Here is a 16,677-nt window from a genome sequence, read left to right as displayed (position 1 = left end):
ACATCATATACTACCACCACGTACCAAATTTCAACCAGATCGGATGAATTTTACTTCTCCAAAAGGCACAGGAGGTCAAATCTGGGGATCGGTTTATATGGGGGCTATATATAATTATTGACCGATTTAGACCAATTTTTGCATGGGTGTTTGAGGCCATATATTAACACCACGTACCAAATATCAACTAAATCAGATGAATTTTGGTCTTCTAAGAGGCTCCGGAGGTCAAATCTGCTGATCGGTTTATATGGGGGCTATATATAATTATAGACCGATGTGGACCAATTTTTGCATGGCCATTAGAGACCATATAATAACACCATATACCAAACTTCAGCCGGATCGAATAAAATTTGTTTCTCTTAGAGGCTACGCAAGCCAAATCGGGGGATTGGTTTATATGGTGGCTATATGTAATTATAGACCGATGTGGACCAATTTTTGCATGGCCATTAGAGACCATATAATAACACCATATACCAAATTTCAGCCGGATCGGATGAAATTTGTTTCTCTTAGAGGCTCCGCAAGCCAAATCGGGGGATCGGTTTATATGGGGGCAATATATAATTATGGACCGATGTTGACCAGTTTTTGCATGGCCATTAGACACCATATAATAACACCATATACCAAATTTCAGCCGGATCGGATGAAATTTGTTTCTCTTAGAGGCTACGCAAACCAAATCGGGAGATCGGATTATATGGGGGCTATATATAATTATGGCCCGATGTGCACCAATTTGTTCATGTTTGTTAGAGACCATATACTCACACCATGTACCAAATTTCAGCCGGATCGGATGAAATTTGCTTCCATTAGAGGCTCCGCAAACCAAATCGGGGGATCGGTTTTTATGGGGGCTATATGTAATTATGGACCGATGTAGACCAATTTTTACATGGTTGTTACTAACACCATGTAACAGGTTGGTTGATAAGTCCCCGGTCTGACACATAGATGGTCGCTAGTATTAAATGCGTGTTATTTTTATATAGCACCGACCTTCAAATGATTCGTGTCAAAATTTTACATCTGTAAGTCAATTAGTTTGTGAGATAGAGCGTCTTTTGTGAAGCAACTTTTGTTATTGTGAAAAAAATGAAAAAGAAAGGGAATTTCGTTTTTTGATAAAACACTGTTTACTGAAGGGAAAAAATACGGTGGAGGCAAAAACTTAGCTTGATAATGAGTTTCCGGACTCTGCCCCAGGGAAATCAACAATAATTGATTGGAATGCAAAATTCAAGCGTGGTGAAATGTGCACGGAGAACCGTGAACGCAGTGGACGCTCGAAACAGGTGGTTACCGACGAAAACTTCAAAAAAATCCACAAAATGATTTTGAATGACCGTAAAATGAAGTTGATCGATATAGCAGAGGCCTTAGAGATATCAAAGGAACGCGTGCGTGCGGAAGCTCTGTGCAAAATGGGTGCCGCGCGAGCTCACATTTGACCAAAAACAACAACGTGTTGATGATTCTGAGCGGTGTTTGCAGCTGTTAACTCGTAATACACCCGAGTTTTTCCGTCGATATGTGACAATGGATGAAACATGGCTCCATCATTACACTCCTGAGTCCAATCGACAGTCGGCTGAGTGGACAGCGACCGGTGAACCGTCTCCGAAGCGTGGAAAGACTCAAAAGTCCGCTGGCAAAGTAATGGCCTCTGTTTTTTGGGATGCGCATGGAATAATTTTTTATCGATTATCTTGAGAAGGGAAATACCATCAACAGTGACTATTATATGGCGTTATTGGAGCGTTTGAAGGTCGAAATCGCGGCAAAACGGCCCCATATGAAGAAGAAAATGTGTTGTTCCACCAAGACAACCGTGCCACAAGTCATTGAGAACGATGGCAAAAATTCATGAATTGGGCTTCGAATTGCTTCCCTGCCCACCGTAATCTCCAGATCTGGCCCCCAGCGACTTTTTCTTGTTCTCAGACCTCAAAAGGATGCTCGCAGGGAAAAAATGTGGCTGCAATGAAGAGGTGATCGCCGAAATTGAGGCCTATTTTGAGGCAAAACCAAAGGAGTCGTTATAATCGTTGTATCGCTCTTGAAGGGAACTATGTTGAATAATAAAAACGAATTTTGAAAAAAAAATGTGATTTTCTTTGTTAGACCGATGACTTATCAGCCAACCTGTTACCAAATTTCAGGCGGATCGGACGAAATTTGCTTCTCTTAGAACAATCGCAAGCCAAATTTGGGGGTCCGTTTATATGGGGGCTATACGTAAAAGTGGAACAATATGGCCCATTTTCAATACCATCCGACCTACATCAATAACAACTACTTGTGCCAAGTTTCAAGTCTATAGCTTGTTTCGTTCGGAAGTTATCGTGATTTCAACAGACTGACGGACGGACATGCTCAAATCAACTCAGAATTTCACCACGACCCAGAATATATATACTTTATGGGGTATAAAAATTAATTATTTTTAAAAAATTTTCTTCAATTTGACAAAAAGTATTAACTTATTTGTAACATGTTGCAATTAGAAAAATATTTTAGTTAAAATTTTCTAAAATAAATCAAATGGGTCATATCGCGTTACCTTTAGGCGTAGGCCGACCCCCAGAATTTATTTGTGGTTTGCGATCCATTTGAAATTTGGTACGCGTTGTTAATATTATATAATTATAAAATATAAAAAAATATATAATTTTGTGTAGCCTCTCACATAAACCGATCACGAGATTTTACTTCCAGAGCCTCTTGGATGAGTTAATATCATCTGATCCGGTTGAAATGTGTAACGTGATGTGTGTACACCGAAAAAAAAGTGAACTGTTTTATAGGAAGAATGAACTACCTCGCACGAAAATAGAACTAAATTTTACTCCACATTTTGAGATTTCCACAATGCGTTGTTAAAACCAGGAAATTTTAATACCCTGTTGTACTTTTTAACTGCAGTTCACGAAATTACATCCTTTCATAGAAGAAAAAATTAACTAAAATTAAAGAAGAAAATCAATGGCGCCAAATCGTGACCATTTATACCATAGAGTAGTTCATTCTTACTATTTTTGGGAGTCGTACGAAAATCTTCTCTTGCTTTAGTTCATATTGAACTTATGTGTATGGTTATTGAACTTTATACTCACGTTTAGTTCATAAAATTTTTGAGACATACTTAAAAAAAGTAAGATTTCATTAAGTTGTGGAAAATTTCGATAAAAATAATAAAATTTAACTACAAGCAAATAAATTTTTTTTCCAAAAAAAATAAGTTAAATTTAGCGTTAGTTTAACTACTGAAATTTTTTTCTGTGTATATGCCATTTATTCGTATATACTCTCTTATATAGGTAAGCCTCCGTTTATACCTTGCGCCATACCATGGAACCTGGTATTATAAATTAGTGCATATGTTTGCAACACCCAGAAGGAGACGATATAGAAAAAGGGTGTCTTTGATAAAATGCTTAAGGCCCGCGCCTGAGTTGATCTAGCCATGTTCATCTGTATGTAAATACATTTTTGTAAGTATAGGTTGCAGTTTTAACAAAATCAACATCAAATTTGGCACTAGGATCTATTTGGTGTCAAAATGGAGCTTTATTGATTTTGTAAGAAATCGATTCAAATTTGAATATAGTTCCCATTATATCTTTCGTCCGATATAGAATAGACAGTGTCGTATATTTCACACTGATTTAGCCACTATTATGTGAATTTGGTCAAAATCGGCTCAGATTATATATGATTCTGGAGCCACGTGGAGGGGCCAATTTCATCCGCTAAAATTTGTGACATGTCAATATATGCTCTACGCTACGAACCTTGGAAAAATTCGACTTTAAAAAACAAAAATATCAGTTTTAAAACTTATGCTGAAATTAATTTATATTTATTGTAAACAATTTATTTTGTTTTAGTTTATTTTTAAAATTGTGTAATATTCCCCAGCCCAAAGTATTTTTCTTTATTTCAAGTATGTCTCAAAAATTTCATGAACTAAATACAAATAACTTCAATGCTAACTAAAGCAGAAGTTTTTTTGTATACTTCTCTAAAATAGTAAGAATGAACTACAACGAGGTTAAAATGGCTTTGATCTGACGCCTAAGATTCCTTTTTTATTTTTATTTAATTTTGGCTTTTCGAGAAGGATGTATTTCGCAAATGTTAGTTACAAATCCAAAAAATCCAGAAAAAAAATAATTAATCTCAAAATTAGGAATACATTTTAGTTCAATTTCGGCACGAAATAGTTCATATCCTTCAAAAATTTTATATTAAAGAGAGCAGCTCTAAGACCCCATAAAGTATATTTATTCTGGGTCGTGGTGAAATTCTGAGTCGATCTAAGCATGTCCGTCCGTCCGTCTGATGAAATCACGCTAACTTCCGAACGAAACAAGCTATCGACTTCAAACTTGGCACAAGTAGTTGTTATTGATGTCGGTCGGACGGTATTGCAAATGCGCCATATCGGTCCACTTTTACGTAGGAGCCTCTAAGAGAAGCATATTTCATCCGATCCGGCTGAAATTTGGTACATGGTGTTGGTATATGGTCTCTAACAACCACGCAAAAATTGGTCCACATCGGTCCATGATTATATATAGGCCCCATATAAACCGATCCCCAGATTTCGCTTGCGGAGCCTCTAAGAGAAGCATATTTCATCCGATCCGGCTGAAATTTGGTACATGGTATTGGTATATGGTCTCTAATAATCATGCTAAAATTGGTCTACATCGGTCCATAATTATATATAGCCCCCATATAAACCGTTCTCCAGATTTGAACTCCGGAGCCTCTTGGAGGACCAAAATTCATCCGATCCGGTTCAAATGTGGAACGTGATGTTAGTATATGGTCTCTAATAACCATGCAAGAATTGGTCCACATCGGTTCACAATTATATATAGCCCCCATATAAACCGATCCCCGGACTTGACCTCCGGAGCCTCTTGGGGGAGCAAAATTCATGCGATCGGGCACAAATGTGGAACGTGGTGTTAATATATGGTCGCAAACAACCATACCAAAATTGGTCCATATCGGTCTTTAGTTATATATAGCCGATCTCTAATCACACAAAAAATATCCGTTCATAATCATGGTTGACACTCGAGCCAAAAATAATCTACCAAAATTTTATTTCTATAGAAAATTTTGTCAAAATTTTATTTCTATAGAAAATTTTGTCAAAATTTTATTTCTATAGAAAATTTTGTCAAAATTTTATTTCTATAGAAAATTTTGTCAAAATTTTATTTCTATAGAAAATTTTGTCAAAATTTTATTTTTATAGATAATTTTGTCAAAATTTTATTTCTATAGAAAATTTTGTCAAAATTTTATTTCTATAGAAAATTTTGTCAAAATTTTGTTTCCATAGAAAACTTTGTTAAAATTTAATTTCTGTAGAAAAGTTTGTCAAAACTTTATTTCTGTAGAAAATTTTGTCAAATTTTTTTTTTCTATAGAAAATTTTGTCCAATTTTTTATACCCTTCACCACTACTGTGGTACAGGGTATAATAAGTTTGTGCATTTGTATGTAACGCCAAGAAGGAAAAGTCTGAGACCCATCGTTTAGTATACCGATCGCCTTAGAATTAAATTCTGAGTCGATTTAGCGATGTCCGTCTGTCTGTCTGTCTGTCTGTCTGTCTGTCCGTCTGTCTGTCTGTTGATGTATTTTTGTGTGCAAAGTACAGCTCGCAGTTTTAGTCCGATTGTCCTAAAATTTGGTATAGGCTCCTGTTTCGGCTCAAAGACGATCCCTATTGATTTTGGAAAAAATCGGTTCGGATTTAGATATAGCTGCCATATATATTTTTCACCGATCTGGTCATAATTGGCGTGTATATCAACCGATCTTCCTCAAATTCCGTACATCCCAATATTTTATGGGTCTCGAAAAACTTGCAAAATATCATCCAAATCGGTTCAGACTTAGATATAGCTCCCATATATAGCTTTCGCCCGATTTACACTCCTTTGTCCACAGAGGCCAATTTTTTTCTCCGATTTAGTTGAAATTTTGCACAGGGAGTAGAATTAACATTATAGCTATGCGTGTCAAATTTGGTGGAAATCGGTTCAGATTTAGATATAGCTCCCATGTATAGCTTTCCTTGTAAAATCGCCACTGCTTAGTCGAATAGTTGAAAAAATGACCCTAATTTTCTTAAACTTCTAATATATATATATCAAGCGATAAATCGTAAATAAACTTTTGCGAAATTTCCTTAAAATTGCTTCAGATTTATATGTTTCCCATATTTTTTACTAACATTGTGTTCCACCCTAGTGCATTAGCCGACTTACATTTTAAGTCTGTAGATTTTGTAGAAGTCTATCAAATTCTGTCCAGATCGAGTGATATTTAAATGTATGTATTTGGGACAAACCTTTATATATAGCCCCCAACACATTTGACAGATGTGATATGGTATCGAAAATTTAGATCTACAAAGTGGTGCAGGGTATAATATAGTCGGCCCCGCCCGACTTTAGACTTTCCTTACTTGTTTGTCTATAGAAAACTTTGTCAACCTGAATTATACACGTATTTAGTCGGTCTTTTTTGATTTAATATATACCACGTATGGACTTACAATATAGAAGACGGCGTTAGAAGGTTTTAAAATACGTTGCCATCGGCAAGCGTTACCGCAACTCAAATAATTCGATTGTGGATGGCAGTGTTTATGTACCCTCCATGGTGGAGGGTACATAGCCTTCGGCCTGGCCGAACTTACGGCCGTATATACTTGTTTCCTATTTAATTAAACATCATCATATTGCATTATTTATTATCGACCCTCCTTATTGTATGAGGTACATTATCTCGAATGTCTTTTATTTATTCTAATAATTAGCAAAGACATCCACAAAACCACAATTGCTTTTAGGTATCAATAAATTATCGAAACTTTGAAAAAATAATTGAGGTTTCTCAAGATCAATGCAAACTTTTCATATGTGTTTATCTTTTAGACTGGAAACAACGCGGTTTTGTTTTAAGAAATTAAAACCAAAAATCAATGTCAATGTCTTAACAGTTGAGGACAACATGACAACTTGAAAGTAATTAATAAACTAATAATGAAAAAACCACATTGTGTCGTCCATAAAACTATTGTATACGATGAAGATGATTGATATAGGAATTTGTATGTATAGCCCCTTAGGTATTGGTGGGGCTAGGAAGTTTCTCTGGAAGGGTGGGGCGGTGTTAGCTCCCCGACTCGAAAAATTCAAATGAAAGCAGTTGGAATTATTAAAAAAATTATACACTGACAACAAACGCGTGCGTTTCCCAAGAGCCAAAGAAGTAGAGAATTGATTTATTTATACATTTATTTATTTATTGCTTAATTTATTTTAATTACAAATTATAAAAAAACTTATTTTACGGGCACTAGCAACTATTTAGAGGCTATCGGCCTAAGAGAATTGATGTAAGGATGCATTGATGGCACAATTATCTTTTAAATTTCAGTTTTGAATATTTGTTACTGGGAGACTAATTTTAATTTATTCGTTTTTTCATCCTTTCCCATCCAAATTTATCAAAAATAAGATTCATTTTTTTGTATAGACAATCACGAATCTTCTTTGAAAACTGGAAGATAATCTGAGAAATTAAGTCGAATTCCCAAAATGTCGTCTGGGGTCATCTCTCAGATCAGATCTCAAACATCAGGTACCCTATATATTTTCACAACCTTTCCCACGTTCTCGTTAGAATTCAAATAACTCCCAGACACGGGTTCCATCCTCCTTGCAAACAAAAGGTTCTGGATTCAATCCCATTTTCGACAGGACATCATAAAGTTTTTCGGCGGTGGTTTATCCCCTCACAGTAAAGCTGGTGACATCAGGGCTGCCAATTTTGCCGACTTATCGGCATTTTGATGATTTTTGACACAAAAAATAGCAAATGCCGACTTTCCGATTTTTGACTCGAAAATGACGATATTAGCTCCGCTAAAAAATGTTTAATGGAATTCAATTTTTTACCCCAAAATCCAACAAAAGAGAAACGGAAAGAGACTACATTGTCATTTTTCATATACAGAAATTGCAAATTATTAAATAAGGATATTATGGCAAAATTTCGCCAAACCGGGAGATACATATCTATGCCCTCATTCCAGAGTACACTAAGTCGACTTGGCATGGTTTGATGGAGTTCGCTGTTTTTTATTCGGATTGATGTGAATCGCATCCTGTCAAAACTTCGAATTTATTGGACATTTCTATCAAAAGTTATGGTTAATATTATACTTAGCCTGAGTCTAAAGTTTAAAAAAATGCCCAATCCAAAAAAAGCAAAAAGCTTTGTTCGGTCTAAAGTGGTCTAAGTCATTTTTAGCCATGTTCTATTATCACTATTTTGTGTTCGTACATACTAAAAAAATTATAAAAAATATAATTTTAAGACCGAAAATAAGGGAATTTCTATCTTATACGGGTTTTGAGAAATTTCAAAAACAAAACTTGTTTCCTGTAAAATTCACTTTTTAGACTTAGACAATGTAGACATCGATATATGGAAGCTATGTCTAAATCTTAACTGATTTTGATTGGTAAATAAATAATTCGATGAAATTTTGCGTACTTTAATGGTGCTTAATTACTTTGTATTAAATTTGAAGACGATCGATTAATTAAGAAGCGCAGTATGGCCACAGTTGCTACTCGAGCCAAAAATAATTTAACAAAATTTTCATTACTAAAAAACTACAAAACAAACAAATTATATTTGTAAAATTTTATATAGAAAATTTTGTCAAAATTTCATTTCTGTAGAAAATTTTGTCAACATCTTATTTTTATAGAAAATTTTGTCAAAATTTTATTTCTATAGAAAATTTTGTCAAAAATTTTTTTTTACAAAATTTTGTCCAAAAATTTTTTGTGTAGAAAATGTTGTAAAAATTTTATTTTTATTTCTATAGCAAATTTTGTAAAAATTTTATTTCTACAGAAAATTTTGTCAAAATTTTATTTTTATAGGAAATTCTGTCAAAATTTTATTTTTATAGGAAATTTTGTCAAAATTTTATTTCTATAGAAAATTTTATTTGTATACCAAACAGTAAAAAATCTGTCATTTTTGTTAGAATTCTACCAACTGCGGCAACTGTGAGTATGACCCCATTTGTTGAAATCGGGCGATACAAAATATGTGGGGCTATATTTAAATTTGATCTTTTTTTCAATAGCGTTCGCCCTTGTACAATAGCGTACAGTACAAAAATTCACATACAGGCATAACTATCCGATAAATTATAGAAATAATAAAAAAAAATACTGAATTAGTAGTTATATTTGAGAAAAATAAATTTTTATATTAATTGTTTTGAATTACATAGCATAGCATTGCATAAAAATGTTTTTTTTTTTTTTTGTTTAATGTTATTTTTATAAAAACTGAATATGAAATGAATAGTTTTGTTTTGTTTTTATACAAAACATATGGTTTATATTAATATTATTTAAATTCCCAATTTTTTTTACGATTTTTAAGATTAATGTGCCGATTATGAAGATTTTTTCGGAAAAAAGTAACGATTTTTCTTGAAATTTTATTGCCTGGGTGACATGTTTTAAAGTCTCCCCAATTGGTTTCACCATAATATGACACGCCGTTTGCAATCGGCTATAAAAAGGAGGTGATAATAAGGGAGTCATTGAGTTAATTAGGGATTCGGATAACACTCATCAGAGAAGTTCACAGTGGACTGAATAGAAGTATTTCTCCTCATCCAAATTTCAACAAACGAAGTACTCAACATTAATTTCATAACCTCCCCCTTATTATACCCTGCTCCACACTGTGGAACGGGGTATTATAAGTTAGTGCATATGTTTGCAACACCCAGAAGGAGACGAGATAGACACATGGTGTCTTTGGCAAAAATGCTCAGGGTGGACTCCTGAGTTGATATAGTCATGTCCGTCTGTCTGTGAACACATTTTTGTAATCAAAGTCTAGGTCGCAGTTTTAGTCCAATCGACTTCAAATTTGGCACAAGTATGTGTTTTGACTCCGAATAGAACCCTATTGATTTTGGAAGAAATCGGTTTAGATATAGCTCCCATGTATATATTTCGCCCGATATATGGTCCATGAAGCCAGAGTTTAGGGTATAACTCTGGCTTCAGGGCTTAAAATTTTGCACAACAAGAGAAAATAGTACTATAGTCAAGTGTGCCAAATTTTATTGAAATCGGTTCAGATTTAGATATAGCTCCCATATATAGCTTTCGCCCGATTTACACTCATATGACCACAGAGGCCAATTTTTTGCTCCGATTTGGTTGAAATTTTGCACAGGGAGTAGAATTAGCATTGTAGCTATGCGTGCCAAATTTGGTTGAAATCGGTTCAGATTTAGATATATCTCCCGTATATAGCTTTCGCCCGATTTACACTCATATGACCACAGAGGCCAATTAGCATTGTAGCTATGCGTGCCAAATTTGGTTGAAATCGGTTCAGATTTAAATATAGCTCCCATATATATGTTTTTCTGATTTCGACAAAAATGGTCAAAATACCAACATTTAATTTGTAAAATCGCCACTGCTTATTCGAAAAGTTGTAAAAATGACTCTAATTTTCCTAAACTTCTAATACACATATATCGAGCGATAAATCATAAATAAACTTTTGCGAAGTTTCCTTAATTTTGCTTCAGGTTTAAATGTTTCCCATATTATACCCTCCACCATAGGATGGGGGGTATATTAACTTTGTCATTCCGTTTGTAACACATCGAAATATTGATCTAAGACCCCATAAAGTATATATATTCTCGGTCGTGGTGAAATTCTGAGTCGATCTGAGCATGTCCGTCCATCCGTCCGTCTGTTGAAATCACGCTAACTTCAGACGAAACAAGCTATCAACTTGAAACTTGGCACAATTAGTTGTTATTGATGTAGGTCGGATGGTATTGCAAATGGACCATATCGGTCCACTTTTACGTATAGCCCCAAATAAACGGACCCCAAACTTGGCTTGCGATTGCTCTAAGAGAACCAAATTTCATCCGATCCGGTTGAAATTTGGTACATGGTGTAAGTATATGGCCTCTAACAACCATGCAAAAATTGGTCCATATCGGTTCACTTTTACGTATAGCCCCCATATAAACGGACCCCCCAAATTTGGCTTGCGATTGCTCTAAGAGAAGTAAATTTCATCCAATCCGGCTGAAATTTGGTACATGGTGTTAGTATATGGTCTCCAACAACCATGCAAAAATTGGTTCACATCGGTCCATAATTATATATAGCCCCCATATAAACCGATCCCCCGATTTGGCTTGCGGAGCCTCTAAGAGAAGCAAATTTCATCCGATCCGGCTGAAATGTGGTACATAGTGTAGGTATATGGTCTCTAACAAACATGCAGAAATTGGTCCACATCGGTCCATAATTATATAGCCCCCATATAAACCGATCCCCAGATTTGTCCTCCGGAACCTTCTGGAGGAGCAAAATTTTGTACGTGGTGTTATTATATGGTCTCTAACAACCATGCAAAAATTGGTCCATATCGGTCCATAATTATATATAGCCCCCATGGAAACCGTTCCCCAGATTTGATCTCCGGAGCCTCTTGGAGGAGCAAAATTCATCCGATCCGGTTAAAATTTGGAAAGTGGTGTTAGTATATGGCCGCTAATAACCATGCCAAAATTGGTCTATATTATATATAGCCGATCCCCAATCACACCAAAATTGGTCCTTATCGGTTTATAATCATGGTTGCCACTCGAGCCAAAAATAATCAACCAAAATTTTATTTCCATAGAAAATTTTGTCAAAATTGTATTTCTATAGAAAATTTTGTCAATATTTTTGTTCTATAGAAAATTTTGTCGAAATTTTATTTCTATAGAAAATTTTGTCTAAATTTTATTTCTATAGAAAATTTTGTCAAAATTTTATATCTATACAAACTTTGTCAAAATTTTATTTCTATAGAAAATTTTGTCAACATTTTATTTCTATAAAAATTTTGCCAAAATTTTATCTCTATAGAAAATTTTGTCAACATTTTATTTCTATAGAAAATGTTGTCCAAATTTTACTTCTATAGAAAATGTTGTTCAAATTTTATTTTGTCAAAAATGTATTTCTATAGAAACTTTTGTCAAAATTTTATTTCTATAAAAAATTTTGTCAAACTTAATTATATATGTATTTGATCGGCATTTTTTAGTTTATTATATACCACGTATGGACTACCTTGCAATTAAGACGGTGTTAGGAAGTTTTAAGATACCTTGCCATCGGCAAGTGTTACCGTAACCCAAGTAATTCGATTGTGGATTACAATTTTGAGTATAAGCTTCTACGCAATCCATGGTGGAGGGTACATAAGCTTCGGCCTGGCCGAACTTACGGCCGTATATCTTGTTACTTGTTTTTTTATATAAATTTTCCTATAGCTATTAAAAAATCGGCGTTCATATTTAAAAGTTAATTAAAATTTTACAAACTAAATAGCAGAATCTTGTTTTATGCAATATTAACGTATTCAGAATATAATGCCTGTATAAACACAATTTTTTTTCTAATTTACTACATTAAATCTCTTATTCTAGACCAAAATTGGGTGACGATGTTCAGGTTGAAGTGAAATCCAATGAACCAATGTCGTATTTCGTCTACGCAATAACTGGACGTGGTAAAGTTCTTAAGCATGAATATGTGAAATTATCTGAGCCGACCACTTCTCACATGTTATCGTTTAAACCAACTTTTGATATGGTCCCTAATGCAAAAGTGTTTGCATATTTTGTGCGTAATGGTGATTTGAAATTCAATGAGATGACCGTTAATTTCGACGATGAATTTGAAAATAAAGTAAGAAAATTCATATTGTATTTTAATATTTAGTATTTATTTGATATTTCTTGATTATATTATAGATTGAAATAACTGCTCCCGAACAAGCTAAACCTAGCGAGGAAGTTACGTTAAATATTAAAGCAGATCCGGATTCATTTGTTGGCCTATTGGGTGTGGATCAAAGTGTTTTGCTCTTACAATCCGGCAATGATTTCGATCCTAAAAGTATTAAGAGTGACTTGGCATCATATGATACAAGAACACCTTATATTCGTGGTTATGGAGAATATCCTGGTCATACTTCTGGTCTAGTTACACTGACCAATGCCAATTATCCTTATAATACGGGTAAGTCCATTGAATAGAGAATTTTAGCATCCCCTGTATGATGATGATGATGGTGATATACAAAATATCTTGATTTTATTTTTCTTAACTCAAAAATTATTTCAAGTGGGAGAAGTGATATAAAACAGTTTGTTAGAGACTTAACTACTTCCTTGCATGAAATACAACATGTGATGATGTGAATTTTGAAATTATCTTTGAAATTTTACACCGCAATTATTTCTCTCTAATCCCCTGTGATATATTTAATCTCTTTGGAGGAACACATCATGTTGATATTTTTGACATTACCGCACAGAATACAGAACAGAATGTCGAAGTCTGAATCAATTACTTATAGTTTTACACCCGTCCTATCATATATTTTTATCCACCTTTAAACCTATTGGAGCGTACTTTGGGATTCCGTTAGACCATCACTGCCTTCCCGGTGCCAGCTACAGGTACAAATTTGTCACCATAGAACAATCTATAAACCTTTTGACATGATTGACCCCTATAAAAACCTATCACTGCTATGAACCTTAATCATGAGTATAACTCCAGTTTCATGAAATATTTTCTTCCCTCTCCTTATAAAGGGTGGTTAAAATTTCAAGGGCCGATGTTGATTTTGAATAAAACACAAACTATTTAGGAAATTATTGTAATTTTATTTTATTATGATATATTGGTATTACTCAGTTATGTATGGAACAAAATATCAGCCAAATTGGCGCCGCGACCTCGGTGGCACACCTTCATTCGATGGTCCAAATTTTCGATGACGCTGAGGCATAAAGGAGGTTCTATGCCGTTAATGTGCCGAATTATCTCATCCTTTAGCTCTTGATTTGTTGCTGGCTTATCGACGTACACCTTTTCTTTCAAATAACCCCAAAGAAAAAAGTCCAACGGTGTCAAATCACATGATCTTGGCGGCCAATTGTCATTACGTGACATAACACGGCCATTGAATTTGTTGCGCAAAAGAGCCATTGTTTCGTTAGCTGTGTGGCAAGTGGCACCGTCCTGCTGAAACCACATATCGTCCACATCCATATCTTCCAATTCGGGCCATAAAAAGTTCGTTATCATCTCACGATAGCGAACACTATTCACAGTAACTGCCTGACCGGCCTCATTTTGGAAAAAATACGGCCCGATGGTGCCGCCAGCCCATAAACCGCACCAAACAGTCACTCTTTGTAGGTGCATTGGTTTTTCGACAATCACTCTTGGATTCTCATTCGCCCAAATGCGGCAATTCTGTTTATTGACGAATCCACTGAGGTGAAAATGTGCCTTATCACTGAAGATGATTTTCTTTGAAAATTGATTATCCACTGTTGCCATTTCTTGGAACCATTTAACACGTTGTTGGATTGTATATCTCTACATGGTTCAAATTGAGTAAGTCTGAAATAGAGAAATGTGAAATAAAATTCGGAAAAAAACTTGGCGTTTAGGTGTGGTTCACATTCAACATCGGCCCTTACAATTAACCACCCTTTAGGACAGAAGATCTCAGTGGCAAAGAGGATGTCCGAAAGTCTGAATGGTAGAACTGTAGAACCGAAGGTCTCAGTGAGGCAACTATAGGTATCAGTGGGAGATTTTTAGTCCTGATGTTCCGAATGGTACTATAATTACGCGATTAACAGTTGAACGGTGGAACTAAAAGATTCGGGAAGTAAACCGTAAACCCGAAGCTCTCAGTGGTGGGAATGTAGGTCGGAAGATTTCAGTGACAAATTGAAGGCCCGAAGGCTTGAGTGGGGAAGAACCGAAAGTTTCACTGTAGTAGTATGGTACTATAATTACGCCCTTAATGCGCTTTAAAGACTATCAGTTATTCCGGACGACAGTGCTCGTGTCGAACATATCCCATATATTGTGCACATTATAAGATAAGTCCGAAGGCATAATCGATACCGCTGCATGTTTATGGGATCGATAACACATTTACCGATTATTTAGTCATCGCCGACAAGTCGTATCAATCCGACACCTTGTAAGATTCTTTACAAACACCGACATTCCGTCCGGAATAACTGATAGTCTGTAAAGCGCATAACACATTTAAACAGTAGAACCGAACTGCGAGGAGAACGACGTAAAATGAGCCACATATAGAACGACTAGCACCCAGTTTCAAGAAGAGAGATGCTATGATTTCTAAAATATCAATCGATCTCCTCGCCGAGTTTGCAGAACCACCGCGGTACAATGGTATGCATGCCCCCTTACATTTAAAGGGCCCTGGGTATAATCCCAATTTCGACCGAAAGCCAAAAAATTTTTCATGTGTATATTATCCCCTACGGAAATACTGTTTTCAGAGAGTTTAAAATAGTTTATTTTATCGTTGAGCTAAAAATAGAATGAGATACCACTCATTGTTAAGGAGAATTTCACTTCGTGTGGTATAGGATAGGAGAGCCTACAGTATCGGGCTGTCATTATATCTAACCTAAGGTAGCTATTTTGCTCCCAAGAACGAATTCCTTAGTAAACATAAACATTTGAAGCGAACTATGAGCAGAACCATGGGTACACCAAGAAAGATTAGTACCTAGCTGCATGCAGGAGAAGAAAGCTCGGTCTTCTAGCTGCATGCAGGAGAAGAAAGCTCGGTCTTCTTTCCGAGCCTGCAATATGGATCATTAGAGAATTAATTCCACTTGTGCTCAGTTCCTTCGTCTACTGAAATCATATTGGAGTAGATCAATGCTTTCATTATATTGCATACAAATTTCTAGTGAATCAATTGCCATAGGCAAGATGAAGGATGTATAAGGGAAGTCTATAATTACGCCCTTAAATTGAACATACTTTATTTCTTTTCCGAACATGTTGGGGTTTTAAATCTCAATAATTGAAGAGTAAAGAAGTCCTAATATGTTTAATAAATAGAATCCGTACATGCTCTAAGAGAAGTAAGGAACCTGTGTTCGAAACAGATTCCTTCTTACCAGATTAGACAGGATTTTGCCCCCCAAAACTCAATTCCAATATAGTATTGACAGACTCGGATGAAATTTGCTCCTACAAGAGGCTCCAAAACCAAATCTCGGAATCGGTTTATATGGGGGCTATATATGATTATGGACTGATATGGACCACTTTTGGCATGGTTGTTAAATATCATATACTACCATCATATACTAATTTGCTTCTCCAAAAGGCGCCAGAGGTCAAGTCTGGGGATCGGTTTATATGGGGGCTATATATAATTATGGACTGATATGAATCAATTCCTGCATGGTTGTTGGATACCGTATACTAACATCCCGTACCAAATTTCAACCGAATCCGATGAAATTTGCTCTTCCAAGGGGCTCCGGAGATCAAATCTGGGGATCGGTTTATATGGGGCCAATATATAATTATTGACCGATTTCGACCAATTTTTGCATGGGTTTTTGATGTCATATATTATCACCACGTACCAAATTTCAACTGAATCAGATGAATTTTGGTCTTCCAAGAG

At 35.3% G+C, this 16,677-nt stretch overlaps 1 protein-coding gene across 12 annotated transcripts in view; it reads left to right on the top strand.

Annotated features, from left to right (window-relative positions):
* LOC142226579 (CD109 antigen-like) overlaps positions 1–16,677 on the top strand; it is a 95,933-nt gene that overhangs the window by 18,426 nt on the left and 60,830 nt on the right. For all 12 annotated transcript variants that reach the window (XM_075296667.1, XM_075296677.1, XM_075296675.1 and 9 more), the window contains exons 3-4: positions 12,611–12,872; positions 12,938–13,205. In XM_075296667.1, the coding sequence (XP_075152782.1) occupies positions 12,611–12,872; positions 12,938–13,205 (530 nt within the window). The remainder of the gene's footprint in view (positions 1–12,610; positions 12,873–12,937; positions 13,206–16,677) is intronic.

This window comes from Haematobia irritans, chromosome 2 (assembly GCF_050003625.1).
Source record: "Haematobia irritans isolate KBUSLIRL chromosome 2, ASM5000362v1, whole genome shotgun sequence".
Taxonomy (NCBI): Eukaryota; Metazoa; Arthropoda; class Insecta; order Diptera; family Muscidae; genus Haematobia; species Haematobia irritans.
This window is presented reverse-complemented; position numbering and strand designations above follow the sequence as displayed.